Below are 22,505 nucleotides of genomic sequence, written 5' to 3' on the forward strand. Positions count from 1 at the left end.
TTCAACCTAAATTCACGAATTGATGATGACAGAGACATTCATAATGAATTCTAATCTATATAGTAACACATCCACTATTGAATATAGTGTCATCTGATACAGAAAGCAATTCGCCAAGGTGCTAAAATCTCAGCGAAACGATAAAATCTCCAATCATCACTGCAAAAAAGATTACATCTCATTTAGCGTCCAAACTGCAAAAGCCCGCTCAAATGCTGATATTACGATCATGCGAACAATAAAAGCTTAAAATTAGTTGTCTGTCTAATATTATGGAGAAATTAGGACCACCGACAAGTTGGCATTCCGCTTAGATTCTCCAACACCCCCGACTACATATTTTCAAAACAAACAATACATCATATATCGGATTCGTTGGAACAATTGGCGAATTCAACCTCTTTTTCTCTATTAGCGATCGTAACAGCATTCTGGAGGGTACGAAAAGTAAATAGCTGGAATGTGGGCTTTAATTAGCACCTCAAATATAATAAAGTGATCATTACACAAATGGAATCGAAAAATAGTAAAGGAACGTGTCCGCTTTAATGATACAAATTGGTGCATCGCAATGAGGTGTTCTCAGTAAAATTGAAAACATGTTTGTGGTTTAATTTGCGAGTGATTTGAAATAATAAACTTCCGATCTAATTTAAGGTCAACTCCAGGCCAAGCAAGTGTACGCGAGTGTTTATGTTAAAGTTTGTTATATAACAAAAATATAAGATTTATGGATAATATTGTAATTTGGAAAATACCAGGAGTTTTGCTGGAATGGATAATGCAGGACTCATGGTGAGTAATCATCTGGTAAACTTATATTTTAGTTGATTTGTATCTTTTTTAAAACTTCTTGCTTGCCCGATTTTAAAAACAAGATGTTTTTTAGATGTACAGATTTATAAAACGATATATATGCAGAGTAAAAAGATAATTGTATCTACCCCCATAACATACGGTTGAAAGGGTTCCACACCTTTTTGCTCAAATTTTAATTTATACTTCGACAACCCAACGCTTCTCTGACATTTTTGCACTTTTCTGATAAAACCACTTTTCAGTGGTAGCGGTCCCTTCCTAATTTGATCCAAATATTTTTCCCTAGAATATTCTTTTGAGCCCTGTAAGCATGCAAAAATCGCTGGGGCCAAATCTTAAAAATACCAACAGTATTGTAATTGAATTAATTGAGTTGGTTTCCGTACGAGCGCGTTTAAATTTAGCAACCCAATGGAGAACTAATAATAATTCTGGCACAGAGCCCTGGTAACATTTATCAAGCCACACCTCTGCTTAGTTAGCATTTTTTCTATCAAGAAACCATGTTTAATCAACAAGCGAAACTCTGTTTTTCCATAATTTTCAAAATAACAGAAGTAGCCTTACCAAAACCACTCTAATGTGTCATGTTCTTCCCACATTGTCATGAATTGTTGATACGTAGCGTTTGAAGTTTGAGACTCTCTAAAAGTCAAGTGGACTTTATACTAGAAACGCCATCTAATTGTGAGACCAGTGATTTTCTAAATCTTCTAAAAAAGATTATCCTCTTTCCTACGTTCTGGCAATCAGCTAGAAAACACCCTTGAATTGAAAATTGAAGAAAGCAACGCCTGTTCAGAGAGTCGAAAATTGTAAGGCGCCGTAGAAGGCCTAGTTTTTGTTGTATTGAAATTGTATCCTGTGGTACATTTAGCCACTTGAGCTCCGAATTCGCAGTGGTACCAGCAAATCCTCTGGGCCGATTAGGGTCCCGACCTGCGACTACTCGAACGCCAATTCGGGAAAGCAGACCGTGGCTCTCCCTCCCGAAGGCAAAGTACCTACCGTCGTCGTATGTTTGGAAACTACGTCCGCAAATGTCGTTACTATTTGCTTCAGATCGTCAACCTCCCGACAAACGTCTCTAGAGACTTCCGTGACCACGGAACGTGCGTACACCTCGCGGACTTTGTTGACCGTGGCGGACAACAACTCTAGCAACCCTGAGTCTGCGCATGCCAAACTGGCGCGTGTGCTCGCCAGGAACCGTTGCAACCAGAGCATTTTCAAAAGCTCTGAGCCGACCTTATCCCCACCCAGCTGCCTCATCTCTCGAAGCAGCTGGTTAGGGGTACAATCGCCCAGCCTCAGCTTGTTCAGTAAGTGATTCAGCTTCGCTTTCCCACTCACTGGCAGCCGGCGTTTGAGCTGCTCCTTTAGCCTGTCTTAGGAGCCGTCCTCCAATACATCGTCGACTAATCCAATGTTTTCCTCATCGAGACCGATAAGGGCGCCCAATTGGCGGACGTTCTTAATATCCTGCAGCTTTGGGTGAACTTGGCTTCGATTCGGGGGAAGTAGCAACTTCACGTTGTTGTTTGATGCTGACGAAGTTGAATTGATGTTGTGGAGAGGTCGACCCAAGCGGTGGCATGTATCCTCGTCGGTTTCCCTTCAATTCCAACAAAGTTTCGCAATGTCAAGGTAAAAATTATTTGGACGATGTGTGTTGTGGAAAATTGCACATCCAAATAAGGTGTTGTGGGCTATTTAGTTCCCCGTGTTTTCGAATTCCACAAAGTTCAGGTGCAGTGTTAGAAGTTGGCGAATAGCGTTAGTGGATCCGAGCGACTGGTATGGTGTGTTCAGGTCTGCGCCTCTTTTGGTCTGGTCACTTTAATCGCATTTTCCATTTTCATCGAATTCAGGAGCTGAGATTACATTGCTACCAACTGTTTGCTTGCGTCCTAATCATCACTTTCCACGGTAGCTATGTCGCCTACCATTTGTCTTAGCACTTTTCGCAGACAATTAGAATTTTTGTGTCACAAACACGAAAATTTTCAAACCGCACCGTTACTGAATAATCTGAGGTTTTTGCAATAGTAAAATGACGGCCACTATCCCCTGCCGAGCAGAATTGATACGACAAAAAAAGTTTCCACGCTACTGACGTTTTCCTTCTTCTTTCCTGGTCTGTTTTATTTTAATTTAAATACTTGGTCACCACTTTAGTGATTAATTGGACATACGTTCGACTTTAGCGTTTAATTGAAAGTACGTCCGCCCTCGCTAACGGTCTCGTACTAGGTCGGCAACTGTGTCGACGGCAGTTCAGTGCGTCTGGAGTAGGTCATCTCAGCGCCGGCAATGCAGTCCATGGTTCTTGCCTCCAATGTACCGCCACACTTTCGTTATCTGTCTTGCTTTATCTGTATTAACCTGGAAATAAATGTTTTGGTCTTTTCATTATATTGACCCATACGTGTTTAAATTCGTGCTCTTCAAGCTCCTCCTTTCTCAACCAATTTTTCGCTGTGTACCAACAATTTTGGTGCAGGATAAATGTATATGTGTATGATACAATCCATTCAATCCATTAATCCGCCCTGTTTTTGACATCGTCGTATGATGTGCTGAGGGCATGGGCCATCGTTCGGAAGAGGTAGTGGTCGGACTGAGCGATCTCAGACGAGTATAGCGGGAGGAGTAGAACTTCCCACTTGAACGTTTCCAAATATGTTTTGACCGGGTTCACAACATGGAACAACCATTTCCAACATAGAAGTGGTTGTTCGATCAAGTCCGAGTAGTTCTGCGAGCTCTTCTGGAGTTTGACACGAGTTTTCTTTTAGCGCTTCCTCTAATTCGGCATCTTCAAACTTTTTTAGCTGTCCGGGGGCTATCACTGGTGTGAAAATCACCACTTACGAAGCGTTCAAACCATTCGTAAATGTGTGCTTTCGATAGTGCGTGCTGTCCGTATGCTTTTATATACAATTGGAGGCTTATTGCCGCAGATTTCTTCAATAAAAAATAGTGCAACAAAACTTCCCGCAAATGTTTTTTTTTTTTTCAAATTTTCTACATTTTCCATCGTCGACTTTGTCCACATGCGTTCGTATTATTGGAGCTACTATAACATGTTCACAAGTGCTGCCATCTACTGGAAAATTCCGGTTGTTAATTCACAGCCCATTACTATTATTACTTTAATTTGAGTAGTAATTGATATGGAGAGTATTTTGACACCTGCACACCGTATGGAGACAGCTTCATGTCTTTTTTTGCAGATTTTTCTGTTGGGTAGTTTCTGAGAATGGATCCGTGAAAGAAATGATCACTGTATGGCCCCCGCGCTGCCCGCCTCCACCAGCTTCGCAAAGTAATAATCGAGACCTTTCATGCGACCCCACACGACTATATTGAGGAAAAAAAAAGTACACCCCCATTTTGTTAGTAGAAGGCAGTAACCCACTGCAACTTAGAAGGATGTAACTCACAGTTTCCACCGAATTTCGTGTCAATCGGTACACCCGTTTCTGAGAATAGTGCGCGTAACAAACAGACTGACAAACAGACCTTCAACCGAGTTCAATAAGGTTTGCTTTACATAAAGCCTCGTGGTAACGAAATTAAAAAGAGTACCAAAAACAATGAAGCAAATTGTATAGGGAAAGTCTATAATGTATAAAACGGAGATTGCTGCTATAACTTTGACACTAATTTTTCGGATTTCATGCGTATGCACGATACTGCGACACTCTGTGCCGGAGCAAAATTTAGTACTCCCTAAGATGAATTTCATTCAATTTTAAAATCGAAATCGCACATATTTTGAAGTCAAGATTTCATCCAAACGCATCACCCTGATTTTTTCAGATTTTTGGTTTGGGTAGTTTCATAGTTCCCATCTGGATGAAGTGGCGTTCCACAACTGGTGTCCTTTGTGACCGACGTATCAACGAACGTCTCAAATCTAAAATTTACCGCAATGTCGTCCGTCCAGTCGCTCTCTATGGTTCTGAGTGTTGGCCGACCGTTTAGGTCATATCCGAAATGAGGATATCCGCGATCGTCATGGGGTTTCACCGATCGTGGAAAAGTTGCAAGAGAGGTGTCTTCGATGGTATGGTCACGCAATTCGTGCAAACAAGAATTCACTAGCCAAGATTGGTCTGAACATCGAAGTCGATGGTAAACGACCAAAAGGCAGACCTAAGCAACGGTGGCTTGATACGCTGGATGGGGATTTGAAAGCCTCGAGATTGCACCCAGATCAGGCATTCGATAGAGCCAAATGGCGAAGCCGATCACGACGAGCCGACCCCGCTTGTGAACGGGACAAAGGCTGAAGAAAAAGAAGAAGAAGAAGATAGTTCCCATCTGTCCACTAAATTTCGTTCGGATCGGTTTGGCCGTTTTGGAGACAAGTGCGTGTAACAGACAGACAGACAGATAGTGAATCGATTTTAATAAGGTTTGGTTTTACACAAAACCTTAAAAATGATAGTAAAAAGATATCAGGGTCGGCACATGATGGCAGGTTACCAGTCATATATAAAAAGAGACTACCCAAGGCCTACAAAAAATTTTTCTCCGTTGTGTATCTACTTTTCACCTCCATTTTAGGGATAAATAAATGTTTTTCAATCATTCTCGGGTTTTCAAGCTGTATAGGAATAATATCGCTGTTGACTAATTATTTAGCTACTATCTATCCTCGCGACGATAAATTATCGACAACTACAAATCCAATAATTGCACTCAAGATAGGCGCTCACCTTCGGGATCTTATCAATCCCCCCCCCCCTTTCGCTCATTTGAAAAGTCTTAACTTCTCGCATATTCAAGATGAATGAGTATAATAGATTTGCTGAAAGTGCAGAAGCTATATAAAGTGCAGGGAAAACGTGGAGCCTGCCGAATTCACCTACCTTAACTAATCGTAAATGTAGTATCATATTTCCATTCAGGGCAATGACCATCATAATCCAACAAACAACCAAGTTCATATTCAATTAATCAAAACGTTGTAAACTCCACCTACTCATAGCGTATGATATTTACAATTTCTAGTACTTAATCAATTACAAACGCACAAGTTTCCGCTGACGTTCTTAATAAAAATGCTAACCGCCTTTAAATGCAGATACCAATTTAGAAATGAGCCATTACACCTTAATAGATAATTTCTTGAAATACTCAAAAGAACATTACTAGCGTAATTGAAAAGAATATTTTCACAGTCAATGATAACGATAACAACAAGATTGATCTGAATATTTCTCAGATACCAGATCGATATATAACTCTATTTGAACCGTTTGCTGACGAAAATGTCCTCAAAAATGAATTGCGATTTAGTAAGTTTCCAGCGATTTGTGTGAGTTGAATCAGTGGTGCTAAAATAGGAAGTTGGAGGTTTATCTCCTCTTGAATGTAGTGCTCGAAGGAAGTGATCTTCATTTTCGGAAAATTTGGATTGATTTTCTTAACGAGATCATGCCTAGAGTGTCAGTGCTTTACGTTCAACCAAGACGTGAAAGAGTACGGTGAATTTTTTTAATAAAGATTTCGAAAATTAGCTTAAATATAAAGAATATAGGAGCTAAATCTTGAGTTTTGTGATAGTTAATTCCAGAAAGATACTCCTTTGAATTGACAAGACAATGGATGTGACTAAATAAAATAGCCTAAACTTAGCCTGTGCTTTATGTTATCTTTTCCACTTGATTCATTGTTCCATTTTATTGGAGAAATCTAACAAATCCCCAACAATATTCCTGATAACTCAGTATAACTGCAGTCCTTGGCTTTGCTTGAGAACAAGATGAAATCCACTCAAAATTATCTATTAAAAGATTTGTCAGTTAGATACCTACAATAAGGTAAGCTTTCTAAATAGCGATAAAAATTTGAAGAGTCCCGAAAAGTTGTAGACAACCAGATACCCTTCAAAAAGGTGCAAAAGTGTTAGTCAAAATAACCTTCCAGAAAATGGAGTGCGTTCAGTGAAATTTTTGTGAATGCATTGAATATATTTTTAAATAATTTGCAAATTGCATTAAATATATTTTAAAATAATTTTTGAAGTGATCATCAAGAAAAACGTGCTATTAAATTTCTGTTTCAACCAGTTTGACAATTTTCGAAGTTCCAATAGCTTTAAAATATTTCTGTTTGAGGATTAAGTGATCCTGAGTCCTCATCTACTTGATGGCGGACCACACTAATTTTGAAGAGGAACTTATTGCTTTCCACTAGTAATAAACCTACTCTTTCATGAGCACCTTTTCAAAAATTACTAATGGCTTCATCGTCTACGCAAAGACGGTCTTTCACATGCTGCCTCACCTCTGCACTGCGGAACAGCGTGCCCTCAATGCAAACACTTTTTTGTTTGAATTTTAAGTAGTCCTGAGTGCCTATCTACTTGCTAGCGAGCCGCACTAATTTCACTCAATAGCGTTGTTTTGAAAATTGTATCTTTGCACTTAATCCACTAACAAGAACTATCTGTAACTAGTTTCTGTTCAAAATTATTTAAAGATGAAATAAGACGATATGTGAACAAAATCTCCCGGTCCAATGTATTTTTTCTAGATTTTGTGATCCACATCGAAGAGTATACATTATAATGACAAATTGAATGCCACTAATAAAAAGGCTATCCTGAGTGACCAGAGACGTCCAAGAGGGGAGGACTCACCCAAAAACCTCGCGGCGGGGTCACGGGTTCACGGTCACCATTTAATTTAATTTTTTTTCACAAGATGTAATAATCTGGGGTATCAAATGAAAGGCCTCGGTTAGTATTTTCTGAACCCAGTCTTAGTTTTGACATTTGTTTGACAGATGGGGAGTGCGAGAATGCACACCCCAATGTCTTTATAAAAGAAATACACGAAACCTTTCATAACTGAAGTGCCCAGCTTCCGGTTTCCCGGCTTGTTGGCATTTACCCCTTAGTGGAATACAGCGCGTCAACCACACCTAAGCGCCATGGTTCGTTGTTACCTGAAATGCACTTCAACTCCCCCACGATTTCCTGAGACGCATGCTCTCGTCCTCTTCTGTTCTGCATCAAGTGCCCTTGGGACGACCTACCTGTCGGTCATTTTGGTAGAGTGGATTCCACAGCGGGGCGTAGACGGCAATGCAATTGTCATCCTTCCTTAATATGTGACCTATCCACTGTCACTTCCGTCTTCCAATCAGAGTGCGTACAAGTGTCAGACCTGTGTTCCGCTCAATTCATCGTTTGAGATAGTATCGTGCCAGCATATTCCAATAATACGCCGCTTTTGAGTAACAGTGGAATTCACTTTCCATGTGCGACTCCCATATATCAATACAGAAAGAACACTAGCAGAAGCAGAACCGTCCAACTTGATCTTGGTGTTGAGATAACTGCATTTCCAGATTTTAGACAAGGCAACGAAAGCGGATCTAACGCTGTAAATGCGTCAGGCAACATCCAGCTTGGTGCACCATCAGCAAAAACCACGCTTCCTAGATACAATTTAATCAAGACTTTCAATGCTCTACCCATTCATGCAAATAGGGAAAATGCGGTGACCGGTCAGACTGAGAACTTCGGTTTTCTTGATGTTTATCTTCAAGTCAACTCTACTTCCATCTCTTTCCAAATCCAGAGCTATTTGACCAAGGTCCATGACCCGATTAGAGACCAAGCAGTCGTCATCAGCGCATTCAAGGTGTTTGAGCAAAGTTGTCATAGTCCATTGAACCCCTCCATGTCCTCCAGACGAAATATATGTTTTTGACTAGTCTCCGCCATAGGGATTTATTGTAGTAAATGTCTAGTGGAATGATTCGTCCAAAAGTGGGAATTTGTCACATAACCGCTGAAATGATTCAATCTATTAACGAATTGCAGGATCGATTGTATTATTAAATACTTTCTGTTTTCGTAGGAAAATAAAGGTGTTGGGACAGTCTGGATTTGAGGAATTGGTTTATACAGTGCCATTAGCGTTCCCAAAATCCTTGATGGGAACGGAATATCCAGAATGATAGAATCGTAGTCAGGAATGGGATAGTGTTCGGATTAGGAATTACTGTTTGTCAGGAAATGGTCATGATATGCATGGCTTCTTATATTGTTGGTGAACAGTGCCGGACTAAAATGGGAAATATTACGTGCGACCAAGTATGTGACCAGCCGGCGGTCCAGTTTAAATCCGTTATTATTTATAAAGGGCCCAACCAGGGCATATAACGGCCGTTTAGTTCACCCGACTGGAATCACAGACAACGATTTGCCAACATATTTTTTAGCATTCCCCGCCGTCTTAACTTTGAAAAAGTTAGCACATTTGCGTTAATTAGCGTAAGGGCCGCTTACTCCACTTATAACTTATATCCGATATCTTGGAATACTTACCTGATGCGTGCATGACCGACTCACTACAAAAATCTATTTATTCATAACCCACTCAAAGCGAACTAATGGGGTTTGTCGCTTTAATTAGGGTGAAATCATTGAATTTGAACTAGGTGTCAAAGACGGACGGTTAGACGCACAGTATGCTCAAGGCGTCTTCGACTTTCAAGTCATCAGCGATCTTCTCCATGGAGTAGGTATGGTAGAGAGATAGTTTTCTCCGGAAGAAGAGAATAACTTCGCTTTGTTCTCCAATCCTCTTCAGATTTGCGGAAATTTAGCCATTGGAGCTTCCTGACGAGGGCATTAAAAATATTATCTACGTGACTCTGAAATTCTTTGCAGTCTGAACAACAACAATAAGATGAATCTCTCAGCTATTTCCTCCGAGACTGTAGCATGATATATATTTCTACCACGTTGATCGCGAAGAGTTGGTCTATGTGGAGCTGAGTGGCATAGTGGCATCAGGTTTTTAATTGTAGTCTAGCATTGGATTAAATTCTCCAGAGACTTTTCTATTGCAACGACGAATGATATAAAGAACACTTCGATTAGAATCAAAAAAATCTGTAAATTCAGAAGAACCGGCACTTCATAAATGCACTGAAAGGACTCAGACTACGTCCAATCAGCACCGACCATTTCCGTTGTACCAACAAGAGAAACGAAGATGTATTCATGCTTGTAATATGTTACACATCAATACCAGCCCCTTTACAGTCGAGAAATAGAAAATAGCCAACTTCAAATAATGCTGAAAAGCTTCTAGCGCTACAGATCGAGCACTTGAAGATAGTAAACTTCCAAGTAGAAAACCTACACACAGCAAGACTTCAATATAAAAGAAAACAAACACGGTGGCGACTCCTGCTAATTCACCTGAGGAGCTCAAACCCTAAGTGCAATCGACGAGATGCATCGGCTAGAAATGCTCTGTCGCCAACTCGTCAGCGGTCAGATAACAGTAGCAACTTGACACCACATACGATGTTCACCTCTTTTTCACATCCATTGAGGTATTGGAAAGCGAATTGCCAAATAAGAGAGCCACGTCGATAGACCTTCACTTCCCAGATAGGAACGTTTCGGTGACAGCAGGGCCGGGCGTCACATACGACATTCTCAAATATCACAAAAGAATCACAGTTCCGTCTCAAATCCAAAATTTACCGCACTATCTTTTTCCCTGCCGGCCTCTATGGTTTTCTTGGTCGACTATAAAAGGCAATGAACGGTGCCTTGCGGTAATGGAGACAAAAATGTTGCATTAGACAAATGACATAACACACGATGATCACATCAGAAATGATATGAGTTTGCACCGATCGTAGAGAAACTGCGAGAGCGGCGTCTCCGGTGGTATGGATATGGACTTATACCTCTATGACCAATAGGAAGTTAAGTTACTTTTACTTTACACATATATGCAGAAAACTTCGACGTCTAAAGCGTATGTTCGAATATAAGCACCCACAATTTATCAAAAATTTTCTTATTTACTCAAACTAACCTACCTAAGGATTTCTGAACAATTGGCGGGACAGCATCCCTGACAGGAGCAATTAGCAAAAGGGAGAACATCCTTGTTGTGGCACCGGAAAGTGCTTCCCAAGATGTTGAAGTTTTCAAGAGTTCCTTGGGGAAACTTTGAAGCACGGTAAATCCAAGTTACCGCGATGGTAATCATCCCTGAGAAAGGGGGGACTTCGTTAAGTTGAATGGTGTCAAAATTGAAAGGATTCCTTTTTTTGGGCAACACCCCGCATTCTTTTCAATAGTTAATTTGCGTACCAAGTAAGGTACCGCACAATACAACCACCCGTAACACACAAGTGAAAATTAAAGACATTATAGTGATTATGAGCTCCTCTTTCTGGCATAGGACTACTACTAACGCATTCAGACTCCAAAGAGTTATGATTGCGTCCAAGCGGACGTTACTGGAGTGATGCATTGTGTATGTATATTTTTTCTGCAGACATTGAATCCCGCTTTTTCATTTTTGTTTATTATCCATGAAGGGAAAGCTGTTAGCCATTTCCACCACTTTCATGAAAAGCATATTCTTAAGCATATTGTTATGGCCCCCTGCGGATTTTTGTGTGTTTTGTTTCATATTTATCGTCCACATATCTTACCCGAAAAGTTGGTATAAGCCCTTATTATTCAATTGTTCCTGCAATTCTCTCAAGAAAACTTCACCTATAGGTGTTGATAGGGGCTTCTAATTACATACAACCCCTGAAGCACCAATGAAAATCCTCGTTTAAAAGTGACATAATTTTCACTGATACACGGAGAATACCAATTTAAGCAAAAATTAGCTTCCACAAAAGGCTGGCTAGAACGACATGAGATTTAAAACATTAAATCACCCGACCATGCAAAATACATAAACTGAAAATGTTACTTTTTGCAACCACCTATACGAGGCAGGTCCAGAAACTAAGGCTAATGGGGCTCTCACGGCCGTAGGGAATGGCTTTTCAACATGTTCGTGAAACTGCCATGTAACATAACCCCTCCCCTTCAAAACGAAGCCAATTCCAGTTTAGCATTTTGGACACTTTTCACCCAAGAGTATCTGTAGCAAAAAATCTCGATTCGATCTCCCGCCGTCATTCGCTACCTCATTGTGAAGGAAAAAATTCCAGTTGAGTTTTTTAACGAGGTTAAAATTGCTTTTGGGGATGGAGTCATGAATCACACTACTTGTGCACAAAGAGTGTCGAGTGTTTAAAGGCGTCTGTACTTCAGTGCATGACGATCAGACGAGGGCAAGACCTTCAATTGCGACAACAAACGGTTCACGGCAATTGCAGATTGATTGATGCAGATGAACTTTCTGTAATGTTTACACAAATTTTCAGATCTTTAACGCACGAGATAATCAAAAAATCTTCAGATATCGGAACTGTTTGAAAAGTGGGGCCCAAAACAGCAGACAGAACAACACAAGTTAAATCGAGTGTAGACCTCCAAAGAACTTTTGGAGCGCTAGAAACTTAAAGACGATGATTTTTTCCACTCCATTGTTAGTGAAGATAAAACTTGTTGTCCACTACACACCTGAAATTAAAAGACAATCTCAACGGTGATCCAAACCTTTTTATCCACCGTCAAAAAATTGAAAAGGACCAACTATCCATCCGGGTTTTAGGACCATAAAGGCATCATTTTGATTGAATATCTCTCATCAACGCGACAAAATATGGCGAGATTTAAAAAAAAAAATTGAAAAATACTAGGAGCGGCATACTCACAAAGGGAGTCTGCCTATTGCACGGCAATGCCAAATTTCACACAACTAACTCCAAGAACCAACTTCTGGATTCGTTTGGATAGGACGTTTTGAGCTACACTCTCCCATCACATTCCTCTGACCAGGCATTAAGGATCCTTTCAGATCACTATCTCTGAAAATATCCATGGGTGAAAAAGGGTTTTCAACGGAGGAGGAGGTGAAGGAAGTGATAGAGAAATGGAAAAGCTGATTAATCCCCCGGCTCACCACCTGTATTGAACGGGGTGGTGATTATGGTGAAGCCTACAAAAATTTAGTACATTCTCTTTCTGGACGTGACTCCTGAAGTTCCCTTGAAGAACCGCCCTCTAAAAGTGAACCTAGATAGCCTAGATATTTAGATAGCCAAAGTACTGAACGACGATGAAATCCGCGCACGGTTGTTGGCTGCCAACAGAGCCTATTTCAGCTTACAAAAACTGTTCCGCTCGAAACGTCTCACCACAGGGTCAAAGCTCTTACTGTACAAAACTATGATCTTGCCAATCCTCACGTATTCCTCGGAGACTTGGGTTCTTAGCAAGAAAAATTGTGAACTCTTGGCCAGGTTCGAGAGAAGAATCCTCCACAGAATTTTTGGCCCCCTACATGAGGATGGACGATTCCGTAGCATACATAACGACGCGATCTGTGAGCGATACCATGACTGTCCGGTTGTGGATAAAATCCGGCTCAAAACCGGGATGTCTGGGGTTCCTTATTAAGGCACGCCTAGACCGGATACCGTAACGGTACACTACAGTAGTACACTGTAGGAGGCAATGTGATCAGCATTGCGCTCGCCCGAGTTTATTACCCGGATTTGACTGAGGTACTCATTCACAGCTGGGTCGACTGGTATCCTACGTCAAATCACGATACAAATCTCACTGCCACCATTGAGATTGAAACCGCGACCTTCCGTATGACAGCCTTGCACTCTAACCACGCAGCTATCTGGACAGAAACCTTTTAATAAGCAAAATACAATCTTATTTTAAACCTTCTAAGGCTTTGCTGAATCAAGTAGCTTCCCCTAATTCCTGAAAAACACCTTACATTCAAAACCAAATACCGAAGAAGGCGATAAGTAGTTGCCGAAATATGCATATTTGCAAAAAATAAAAATTATTTAGCAAAGGAAATGGTTTGGATTTTTTATTTATAGTCACCCTATGGGGGTAGGTACTCCTAAGACCGTGACTGTTGTTATGGGAGCAGCGAGGCCGAGTCGACCCGGCTCGGATCTTCAGAGCCAGCCCGTAGCTTTGACGAAGGAAAGCAGCTCTCCGACCTTGCAGCTAGAAACCTCTCAGAGGTCCCCAAAGAATGGTTTACCCAGAGCCCGCAGTCTGACTCGAGCCAGAGCTGGGCAGTCGCAGAGAAAGTGCATGAGGGTTACCCTTCCTTCTCCGCAGCTTCGGCAATGCGAGTTGTAGGGTATGCCGAGCCTAGCGGCATGGTCCCCTATGGACCAGTGCCCCGTGCAGACCACCGTAATCTTGAATGCATTTCCACGCGTCTGGCACAGGAGCTCTCGTGATCGGGCTATGTTATAAGCGGGCCAAATTCTCCTTGACTTGGCACAGCTTGTAAGCCTTCGCCATCTCAGGCCCGCGGCTGGTAGGTAGTGCGAGTATACTCCGCCCCGACAGCCGCCAGTGGAACACCGACTGTATTCGCCGAGGGACTGCCAAGAGCAGAGTCTTGCCTGGCCAATCCGTCAGCCTGCTCATTCCCCTCTATGTTCCTATGCCCGGGAACCCAGAGGAGAGTGACCTTGAACGTGCCGCCCAGATGGTTGAGTGCGCCTCTGCACTGCCCCACCAGCCGGGAAGATGTCGTCGTTGAGTACAAGGCCTTAATGGTCGCTTGGCTGTCGGTCAGAATGGCTATGTTACGCTTGGGGCTCGAATCACGCTCCAGCCATCGACAGACTTCCAATATCGCCAGTACTTCCGCCTGGAATACACTGGCGAAACCTGGGAGACCATACGGCTTGGATACACCGTGTGTATTCGGGAAAACCCCCGCGCCGACTCCATAGGCCATCTTTGATTCGTCCGTAAAGAATACCGTGTCATAGTCTAGCAACACGCCGCCGGTTTTCCACTTTGCCCTGGTTGGAATTTCATCTAGGATGTTGCTGTGGCCGTAGGACTTCGCTATCCAGCATCCGGACTCAGGTAGCCTGATGGCACTGCACGCTGAAACATATTTGATGTGGAGGTCTAGGGGGAGGAGATGCAGGAGTACATTGACAGCATCTGCCGGGCAGGAGTGCAGAGCCCCCGTAGCACCTGCACACACAGAATCCTATTAAGCTTCGTTCTATTGTATTTCTTCTTCAAAGCCTGCCACCATACAATAGAGCCGTACGTCAGAGAATCATCCTCGGCCGGAGACCCCATTTCTTTGCAAAGGTTCTCTTACATGCATAGAAGGCTATACAAGCCTTCTTAACCCTCAGTTCTATGTTCAACCTCCAATTTAGCTTAGGATCCAGGATTACACCCAGATACTTTACATTAGAGGAAAGAACCAGTCTTTGTTCATTCAGCCGTGGTAGATGGAATTCAGGTATTCTTGGCTTGGTGGTGAATAGCATCAGTTGCATTTTGTCACCCTATATTTGCCAAAATAAACCTAGAACGAATTGAAACTCATTTAAAATAATTGCTACACATATTTCTATAATCCTTTTAGGAAAATAATCTACCATGGATCGAACATCAAATAGATGAACAATCAATAGAGTGTGATGATAAACACAGCGAAATATCAAGTGAAAGCAGCGGCGAAGCTATTTTAACCAATGAAACGCAAACTATCCTTCATCGGCACTCTCGAGATCATAGCCTATGGGACGAGAAAGAGATCGATGAAACCCTCCACTTACTACCTGGTGCTGAAGAAATAATTCAAATGATAACATGGGGAAACCAACTTGGTAAATAGAATTGCAACTTAGCTCTCGGAGAAAGATATATGACCCCGATAATTTCATTCACAGATATTTCATGCCCCAGACTCAGCTGCAACGTGGCGTTACTCATCACATCGTGGTATGGATGCGTTGAACATGTTAACGCTCTGTTATCAAATTCTCGAGCTGATCCTAACACTACTGATCCTAAAGGACGATCACCGCTACATTTTGCATGCAGTATAGGTGAACACCAGATCGCAAAAGTACTTCTTGATCATGGAGCTGACCCGAATCGATGGGATAATGAAAATAAATCAACGCCATTACATTGTGCTGCAAGGTATTGTATTTGTGCTACGTGTCCTGTATCTTAAATGATTGTTCTAGTTCTCGGAACAATCTTAGAGATTCAAAAGGATCTTCTTAATATGAAATAATGGTTAAAATCGGCTTATAAAGAGAAGGAAATTCAAATGGTTATGACAGCATTTTTCTATTTTTAGTGCCGGAAGCATTGAGTGTATCTTACTCCTGTTAAAGAGAAAGGCGCAGATAAATGTGGGAATTGAAACACGATCAGCTTTACACTATGCAGTTGATAATAACTCATTGGAGTGTGCTGAAATTTTGTTGAAATATGGAGCAAATCCTAACACACCTCAGGTGCTACATTAGTTTTAACATTGAATCTCGAGTTTAAAATGTATCTAATGCCGTTTTTTACTTCAATTCAATTTCAATTGCATCCATCGACTATTCAATTATTGTAAAAAATAGGTGTATACCGAGACCCCTCTCCACACAGCAGCTGCACTTGGGCATAAAGAATGTGTAGAGCTTCTACTAAAGTACGGCGCTGATGTTCGATCCCAGTTCGGAAAGCGAAAATTAACAGCTTTGCATTTAGGTGTGAAATATTTAACATTTAATATTTTCTTTGACTTATAATCTGTTTCAGCTGCTGAAGGTGATTATGTAGACTGCGTTAAATTGCTTCTGGAGCACGGGGCTCAAGTAGATGCAAGAAATGCCGACAATCAAACGCCACTCCACTTAGCATGTCTTGCACAATGTACGGAAACTGTAGAGTTGCTGTTAATAAACAAAGCTAATGTAAATGCTAGCTATAAGGATGGCAGGACAGCACTCCATGCCGCTATTGTGAAACAATCAAAATGTTTAGAGTGTGCTCGGATGCTTGTCAAGGCTGGTATTGATGTGAATAAGGCCGATGATTATGGATATAGCCCGTTACATATGGCAGCGTTAAATGAGTTTGGATCTTGCGTTATTCTGTTGATAGGTAAAGAAATTGAGTGAAATATTTTCTCATATTGAACAGATAAAAAGTTACCAATTTCCAGATCACGGAGCTGATATAACTGCTCGAACAAACGGGGGAGTTCCCGCTCTTTCCTTCATTGTACGTCGAACGCCAGAAGTTATTCCAAAACTAATTTCAAAGTTAGATCATTGTATAAAAGTCAATGATCATGAGATTGGGGATGTTGACTGTGAAATTAAATTAGATTTTCGGCTCCTGGTTCCCACCACGGAACGGGGCGAAACTGAAATGTTGAAGACATTCATTGAAGTGGGTCAAAAACGCCTTCTGAATCATCCACTCTGTGAGACATTTCTATTTTTAAAATGGCGTCGTATACGAAAATTCTTCCTGCTAAGTCTGTGTTATCATGCTATCTACGTACTTTTGTTTACTTTTTATGTAATGAGTGTATACATGCAACATTGCAGCAAGGAGAAACCATGCCGAGTTTCTGAACTGACTCCACCGTTTGGATACTTAGTTGTATCATTGAATTTGATTCTATTGGGAAAAGAATTTTTTCAGGTAATTCCAACAAATGCAATATTTATAACAAGACTACAACGATATTTTTAACAATAAACACTACAAAATGAAATAACTTAACCAATTCATTCTCAGATGGGGCAAGGCTTTTACGGATACGCAAAGTACTGGGAAAATTGGTTGCAATGGTCCATAGTTTGCGGTGTATTTCTATGTGTGGTAAGTACGCTTCATTAATTTATTAAATCAAAGCTAATATTCCCTCCGTAGACTCCTGAAACATTGTCGCCTACAAGAGATTCACTTAATGTACCTCCCTGGCAGTACCACATTGCAGCTGTTGTTGTATTCCTAGTGTGGCTCGAGTTAATGATGTTGGTCGGTCGTTTTCCAATTTTCGGCCTGTACGTGCAAATGTTCACCAAAGGTACTATCCACACTATATTTTCCCAATAGTGTCAACCATTCTTTTGAATTTACTCGAACAGTGGCAGTCAATTTCGGAAAGTTCTTAATGGCATACTTCTGCCTACTGGTAGCCTTCGCACTATCATTCTGCGTCCTCTTTCCCACCTACCCCGCGTTTCGGAATGTTGGCAGAAGCATAATGAAAATGATTCCCATGATGTCAGGCGAATTAGAATTTGAAGATATCTTTTTCGGAGATTATCCACCAACGTACCCCGTCACCTCACAAGTTCTATTCCTGGCATTTGTACTCCTCGTGACTATAATTCTAACGAATTTGGTAGTGGGTCTTGCTGTAAGCGATATACAGGTAAAGTATGACGTAAAACACCAGACCAGACCGGTTCTATATTTCAAGCAATTTTCAGGGTCTCCAAGAATCTGCAGGTCTAGATCGACTTATTCGCCAAACTGAATTAGTTTCCCGATTGGAAAGTCTGTTTTTCTCCAGACTCCTACGAAAGGCTCCACCTAAGTTGATGTCGCTTTGTCAACGAAGTGCTCTCCTCCGTACTTCACGTTACCAATTACAGTTTTTAACTCGTCCAAATGATCCGCGCGACAGACAACTACCAGAAGGAATCAAAATGAACATCTACAAACTCGTTGCAGAAAGGCGTGATCGTAATCAAAGCATCAGACGTAAACGTGACCATTTTATGAGCACGTTCCAAAGAAATATCAACCGAGATAGTCACAAAGACGACATTGTAACCTTAAGGGGCCAACCATCATTAAACAGGAAAGTACGAGTGCTATCCGATAGCCCTCACAACTATTTTAAATATAAGGAGAATAATGCGAACGAATACAAAGTGAACTACAATGACGCAGTTCAGGATATAATAAAGATAAAGTTGCAGTTGTCAACGGTTAGTGAAAAGCTTGACAGTTTAACTGATAACTTGACGAAACAACTAAGCGCAATCGCGGAAGAATTCGAAAGACTTAAAGGACGACAACCAAATCGAAATATACACGAAATGAGTTTTTGAAATATTACAATGAGTTCTTATATACTATTTTTAATTGAAATTATGACATTTGTAAATTATTTCATTCCAATAATAAAAAAGAAAAATTTCCTCATCATTTTAATCGAGATTTAACAACGGAAACCGCAAAATTAATAGTCAAAGCACGGTCTACATCGAGAACAACATATTGCCATACTTCGTGACCAATAGTTCTTGGTCATAAAAGAAAAATTCTAATACTAGTGGCAAGCCGGAGTGACGTCCGAAATTGGCGGGGGAGTCGTCTGAAATGGCCCTTACCACAAAACCTCGTTGGGAGTTATCTGGTACCATGCAAACCGGGATAATCCTGCAAAACCACATGCTCCGGGAAAACTCATGGAGGAAACATTTTTGGTCCAGTTTTTTGCGGTTATTCTAGGTGGTCAAAGAGTAGTATACGGGTAGTATAAGTCCCAGGGCGAAACGTGGATTGGTATCCACGATGGAGCATAAAACCTGGGAAACGCCTGCTGAACCAACACCTACAGCTCTACTACCAAACCCCATCTCCACCTCCACGCTCAAAAACGGGACAAATTGTACCAACTGGTCGTTCGGGTTGGGAGTTGGCTAGCGCTGACAACCCTACACGGAAAACAACTTGTTACGAAGCCACAACATTAGCCTCGGACCGGACTGATAATACAACGACGAACACAGCAACGACAACGGAATAACGATTTGAGCATTTTCTCATGGAACGTGCACTCCCTGTACAGAGATGGAGCTGCCAAGTAGCTAGCCGATACCCTGTCCCAATATAGGGCTGATGTAACAACATTCCAGGAGATGCGTTTGACGGGCATGGCCACATGGATTAGGTTTCTTAGTCAGCCAAAAAATGAAACCTGCTGTTATCGGCTTTCACAACATAAGCGAACGGCTATGCATTCTGCGCTTGCGAGGCAAATTTAGAAACATAAGCCTCATTAACGTTCACGCCCCTACAGAGGAGACTGCAGAGTCGGAGAAGGATACCTTCTACGAGGCAGTAGAACGAACCCTCGAAGCCTGTCCCAGATATGATATCAAAATCAGATTTGGGGAATTGAAAAGTCAACCAGGGACGGACCCAGTATTCATTTTGTCTTGGTACGACTTTATTCGTTTACGGTTCGATTTGCTCCGAAATGTCCAACATCGACTGCAGAACGAAAATGGAATACTCTTTTCTAATTCCAACACAAATTCCTTCTCTCCTCAGGACCACCAATTGTTATAAATCACTTTTCTAATTAATAACACAGCATTATAAGTTCTTACTTTAATAAAGCTTTATTTTATAAATATTGAATTAAAACAATATCATTACAAATCCCCAAAAATTGTTAACTAACTGTCAAAAATTCAATTTTCTTTTACGATTTTTCTCGTCAAATATCAAGGCCTACTCCGCCACGGAGAACGCCGGTGGTGGCATTTGTCAGTCGAATTAACATTTATTTAAATATTTCGTTGCTAACCCTGCTGCGCCATCACTCCGCCCCTAGGGGTTTCAGCGACTGAACTCGGAACTGCGTCCTCCATCATAAGGCGAAGCGAACCCAATGTTGATTTGGGACGCAAACGGGCTTCAGCCTGAATAAGGATACAGCCTTTTTGTGCCCCCGATCTCGAGCTGAAAGAAATGCTCCCCGCGCTCGAGAACACGGTACGGGCCTTCGTATGGAGGCTGCAGCGGCTTGCGGACAGCATCCATCCTGACCAGGACGTGCGTGCACGTGTCCAGCTCCTTGGGAGCGCAGGCAGATACGAATGTGTGTCTGGTTGGAAGTGTAGTTTTAAGGCTGTGGATATTGTTTTTCAGAAAGCGAGGGGACGCTTTGTCGGGCTTTCGTTTCAAAGCATATGTGAAAGGCTTATAGTCCTTGAACACTGTGAACGGCCTGCCTTCTAGGGAAAAGCGGAAGTATTTAATACTCAAGTACGTTGCGAGCAGTTCTCGATCGTAGGTGCTGTAGTTTCGTTTAGCGGGGTTCAACTGTTTAGAGAAGAAGCTCAACGGCTGCCAGACTTGGTTCACCTTTTGGTGGAGAGCAGCACCTACTGCGATGTCAGAGGCATTAACAAAAACGGCGAGGGATGCATTTTGTAGAGGAAATGCCAAGAGTGTAGCGTCAGCCAATTATTTTCGGGATTTATCAAACGCGCGAACAGCCTCTTCAGACCACACAATCTCTGGTGTGCCTCTTGTTTTGGGGCCAGACAAGTACGCGTTAAAAACGGACTGGTGTTGGGCGGCCTTGGGCAGGAAACGACGATAGAAGTTTAGCATGCCCAAGAACCTCCATAACTCCTTCACGGTTTTTGGACGCGGGAAGCTTGTGATTGCTTGCACCTTGTCTGAGTCGGGCTGTTTTTCGTCTGGGGAAATGAAGTGGGCGAGGAATCTCAACTTGCATTGATCAGCATTTAGGCAGTTTGCGAGATGATGCGCAAAGTCGTGGATGAACGGAATAGGATATCGGTCTGGAACAGTCTTTGCGTTTAGCCTTCTATAATCCCCACAGGGGCGCCATTCGCCGTCTGGCTTAGGGACCATATGGAGTGGGAAAGACCAACAGCTGTTTGAAGGTCTGCAGATACCCTGTTGAATAAGTTGCTCAAATTCTTTCCGCACAATAGCCAGCTTCTGGGGTGGTAGAGGACGCACCTTTGAGAAGATAGGGGAACCAGCGGTGTTAATGTGGCGCTTCACATTGTGCTTCACTGGTTTCGAGAGACTACATTCGGTAGTAATCTGGCCGAACTTTTGAAGGAGTGCCCGAACACGAGAGTCAGTAATGTCCCCCAAAAGTACGGAAAGATTGTTGTTGGGGTAAGATGAGATTTGGACTGACGAATTAAGACTGGTCGTGGGATCTTGGGATCTCTAAGGGACCTGCTCTGCAAGTCCACCAGCAACCCATACATGATACAAGAAGTCTGCGCCTAAAATGGGGAAGCTGACATCCGAATCGCCACGGGAACGTCCTACGCAAGCCAAGACTCACGTCCCCTTGCCTGTACCCGTAAGTGTTAATTCGAGAGGAATTTGCCGCCGCGAGTTTTAAGGGTTGCGGGAATAGCCGATAGTGCCGGGGTACGGGAAGAACCAGTATCTACAAGATAACTGGCGTGGTTTTTTGAGGTAGGCGCGAAATTACACGGGAGCGTACATCTGGTAGCTTTATCGGCGAATCTACGATGGTACCAACAAATGCTTCGGTCCGTAGGTTGTCCTGACGACCTGCTACCCGATCGCTCTTTTCGAGCAGTAGACGGCGAGCGAGCTCGTGACCTGCCGCCCAAACGCTGAGCGTTCAGCGTCACCCTCATCTCCGCCATGCTGGCCACAAGAGCGGCCATCTCGCGCTTCCGCTCGCCAACTTCATCTGAAGGCTGCTGAACGGCCGCTATCGTGGGACGCGCGTGCAACTCATGTACTTTATCGGCCGCAGCTGCCAGCGCCTCCAAAGTACCCGAGACGCACGCGAGAACCGCCTGGGTGCCCTCCGGAAATCGTCGCAGCCAAAGCGACTTCATAAGATCGTCGTCGATCATGCCTCATTTCGCGAAGCAATTGGCTGAGAGTTCGATCGCCCCACGTCAAACCTGCCAACAAGTGATCCAGGCCACCAGGAGGATGGCCTCCTCATCCAGGCCCACAAATGCTTAATTGAATTTTGTCGCGTCCGCTGTGATTCTGGACATCTGGAAATGCGCCTCCAGATTGACGAACCACAGCTCCGGATTCCTCCGCCACGGAAGGACGAGTACAGCGCGGGCGGCCACCTGAGGGTCCGTTGGGCCTGCGGCGTCTTTGTTGTGTAGCGACA

At 42.5% G+C, this 22,505-nt stretch overlaps 2 protein-coding genes across 3 annotated transcripts in view; one reads left to right on the forward strand and one right to left on the reverse strand.

The window, feature by feature from the left end:
• The window catches only part of LOC119651456 (ubiquinone biosynthesis monooxygenase COQ6, mitochondrial), a 53,894-nt gene that overhangs the window by 28,899 nt on the left and 2,490 nt on the right, over positions 1-22,505 (reverse strand). The gene's annotated exons all lie outside the window — the stretch shown is intronic.
• Positions 424-18,756, forward strand: LOC119651455 (transient receptor potential channel pyrexia). Of its 2 annotated transcripts, none has more exons than XM_038055060.1 (11): positions 424-795; positions 15,165-15,408; positions 15,472-15,727; positions 15,891-16,050; positions 16,165-16,294; positions 16,346-16,690; positions 16,752-17,239; positions 17,336-17,419; positions 17,471-17,627; positions 17,689-17,978; positions 18,037-18,756. In XM_038055060.1, exons 1-11 carry the CDS (start codon positions 775-777, stop codon positions 18,661-18,663), a joined length of 2,802 nt encoding a protein of 933 aa, XP_037910988.1. In that variant the 5' UTR covers positions 424-774; the 3' UTR covers positions 18,664-18,756. The 2 variants fall into 2 exon arrangements, with proteins under 2 accessions (XP_037910988.1, XP_037910987.1); XM_038055059.1 differs by lacking the exon at positions 424-795 and adding an exon at positions 6,093-6,312 and having other exon boundaries at positions 18,037-18,755.

The sequence above is a fragment of the Hermetia illucens genome, chromosome 3 (assembly GCF_905115235.1).
Source record: "Hermetia illucens chromosome 3, iHerIll2.2.curated.20191125, whole genome shotgun sequence".
In the NCBI taxonomy this organism is placed as follows: Eukaryota; Metazoa; Arthropoda; class Insecta; order Diptera; family Stratiomyidae; genus Hermetia; species Hermetia illucens.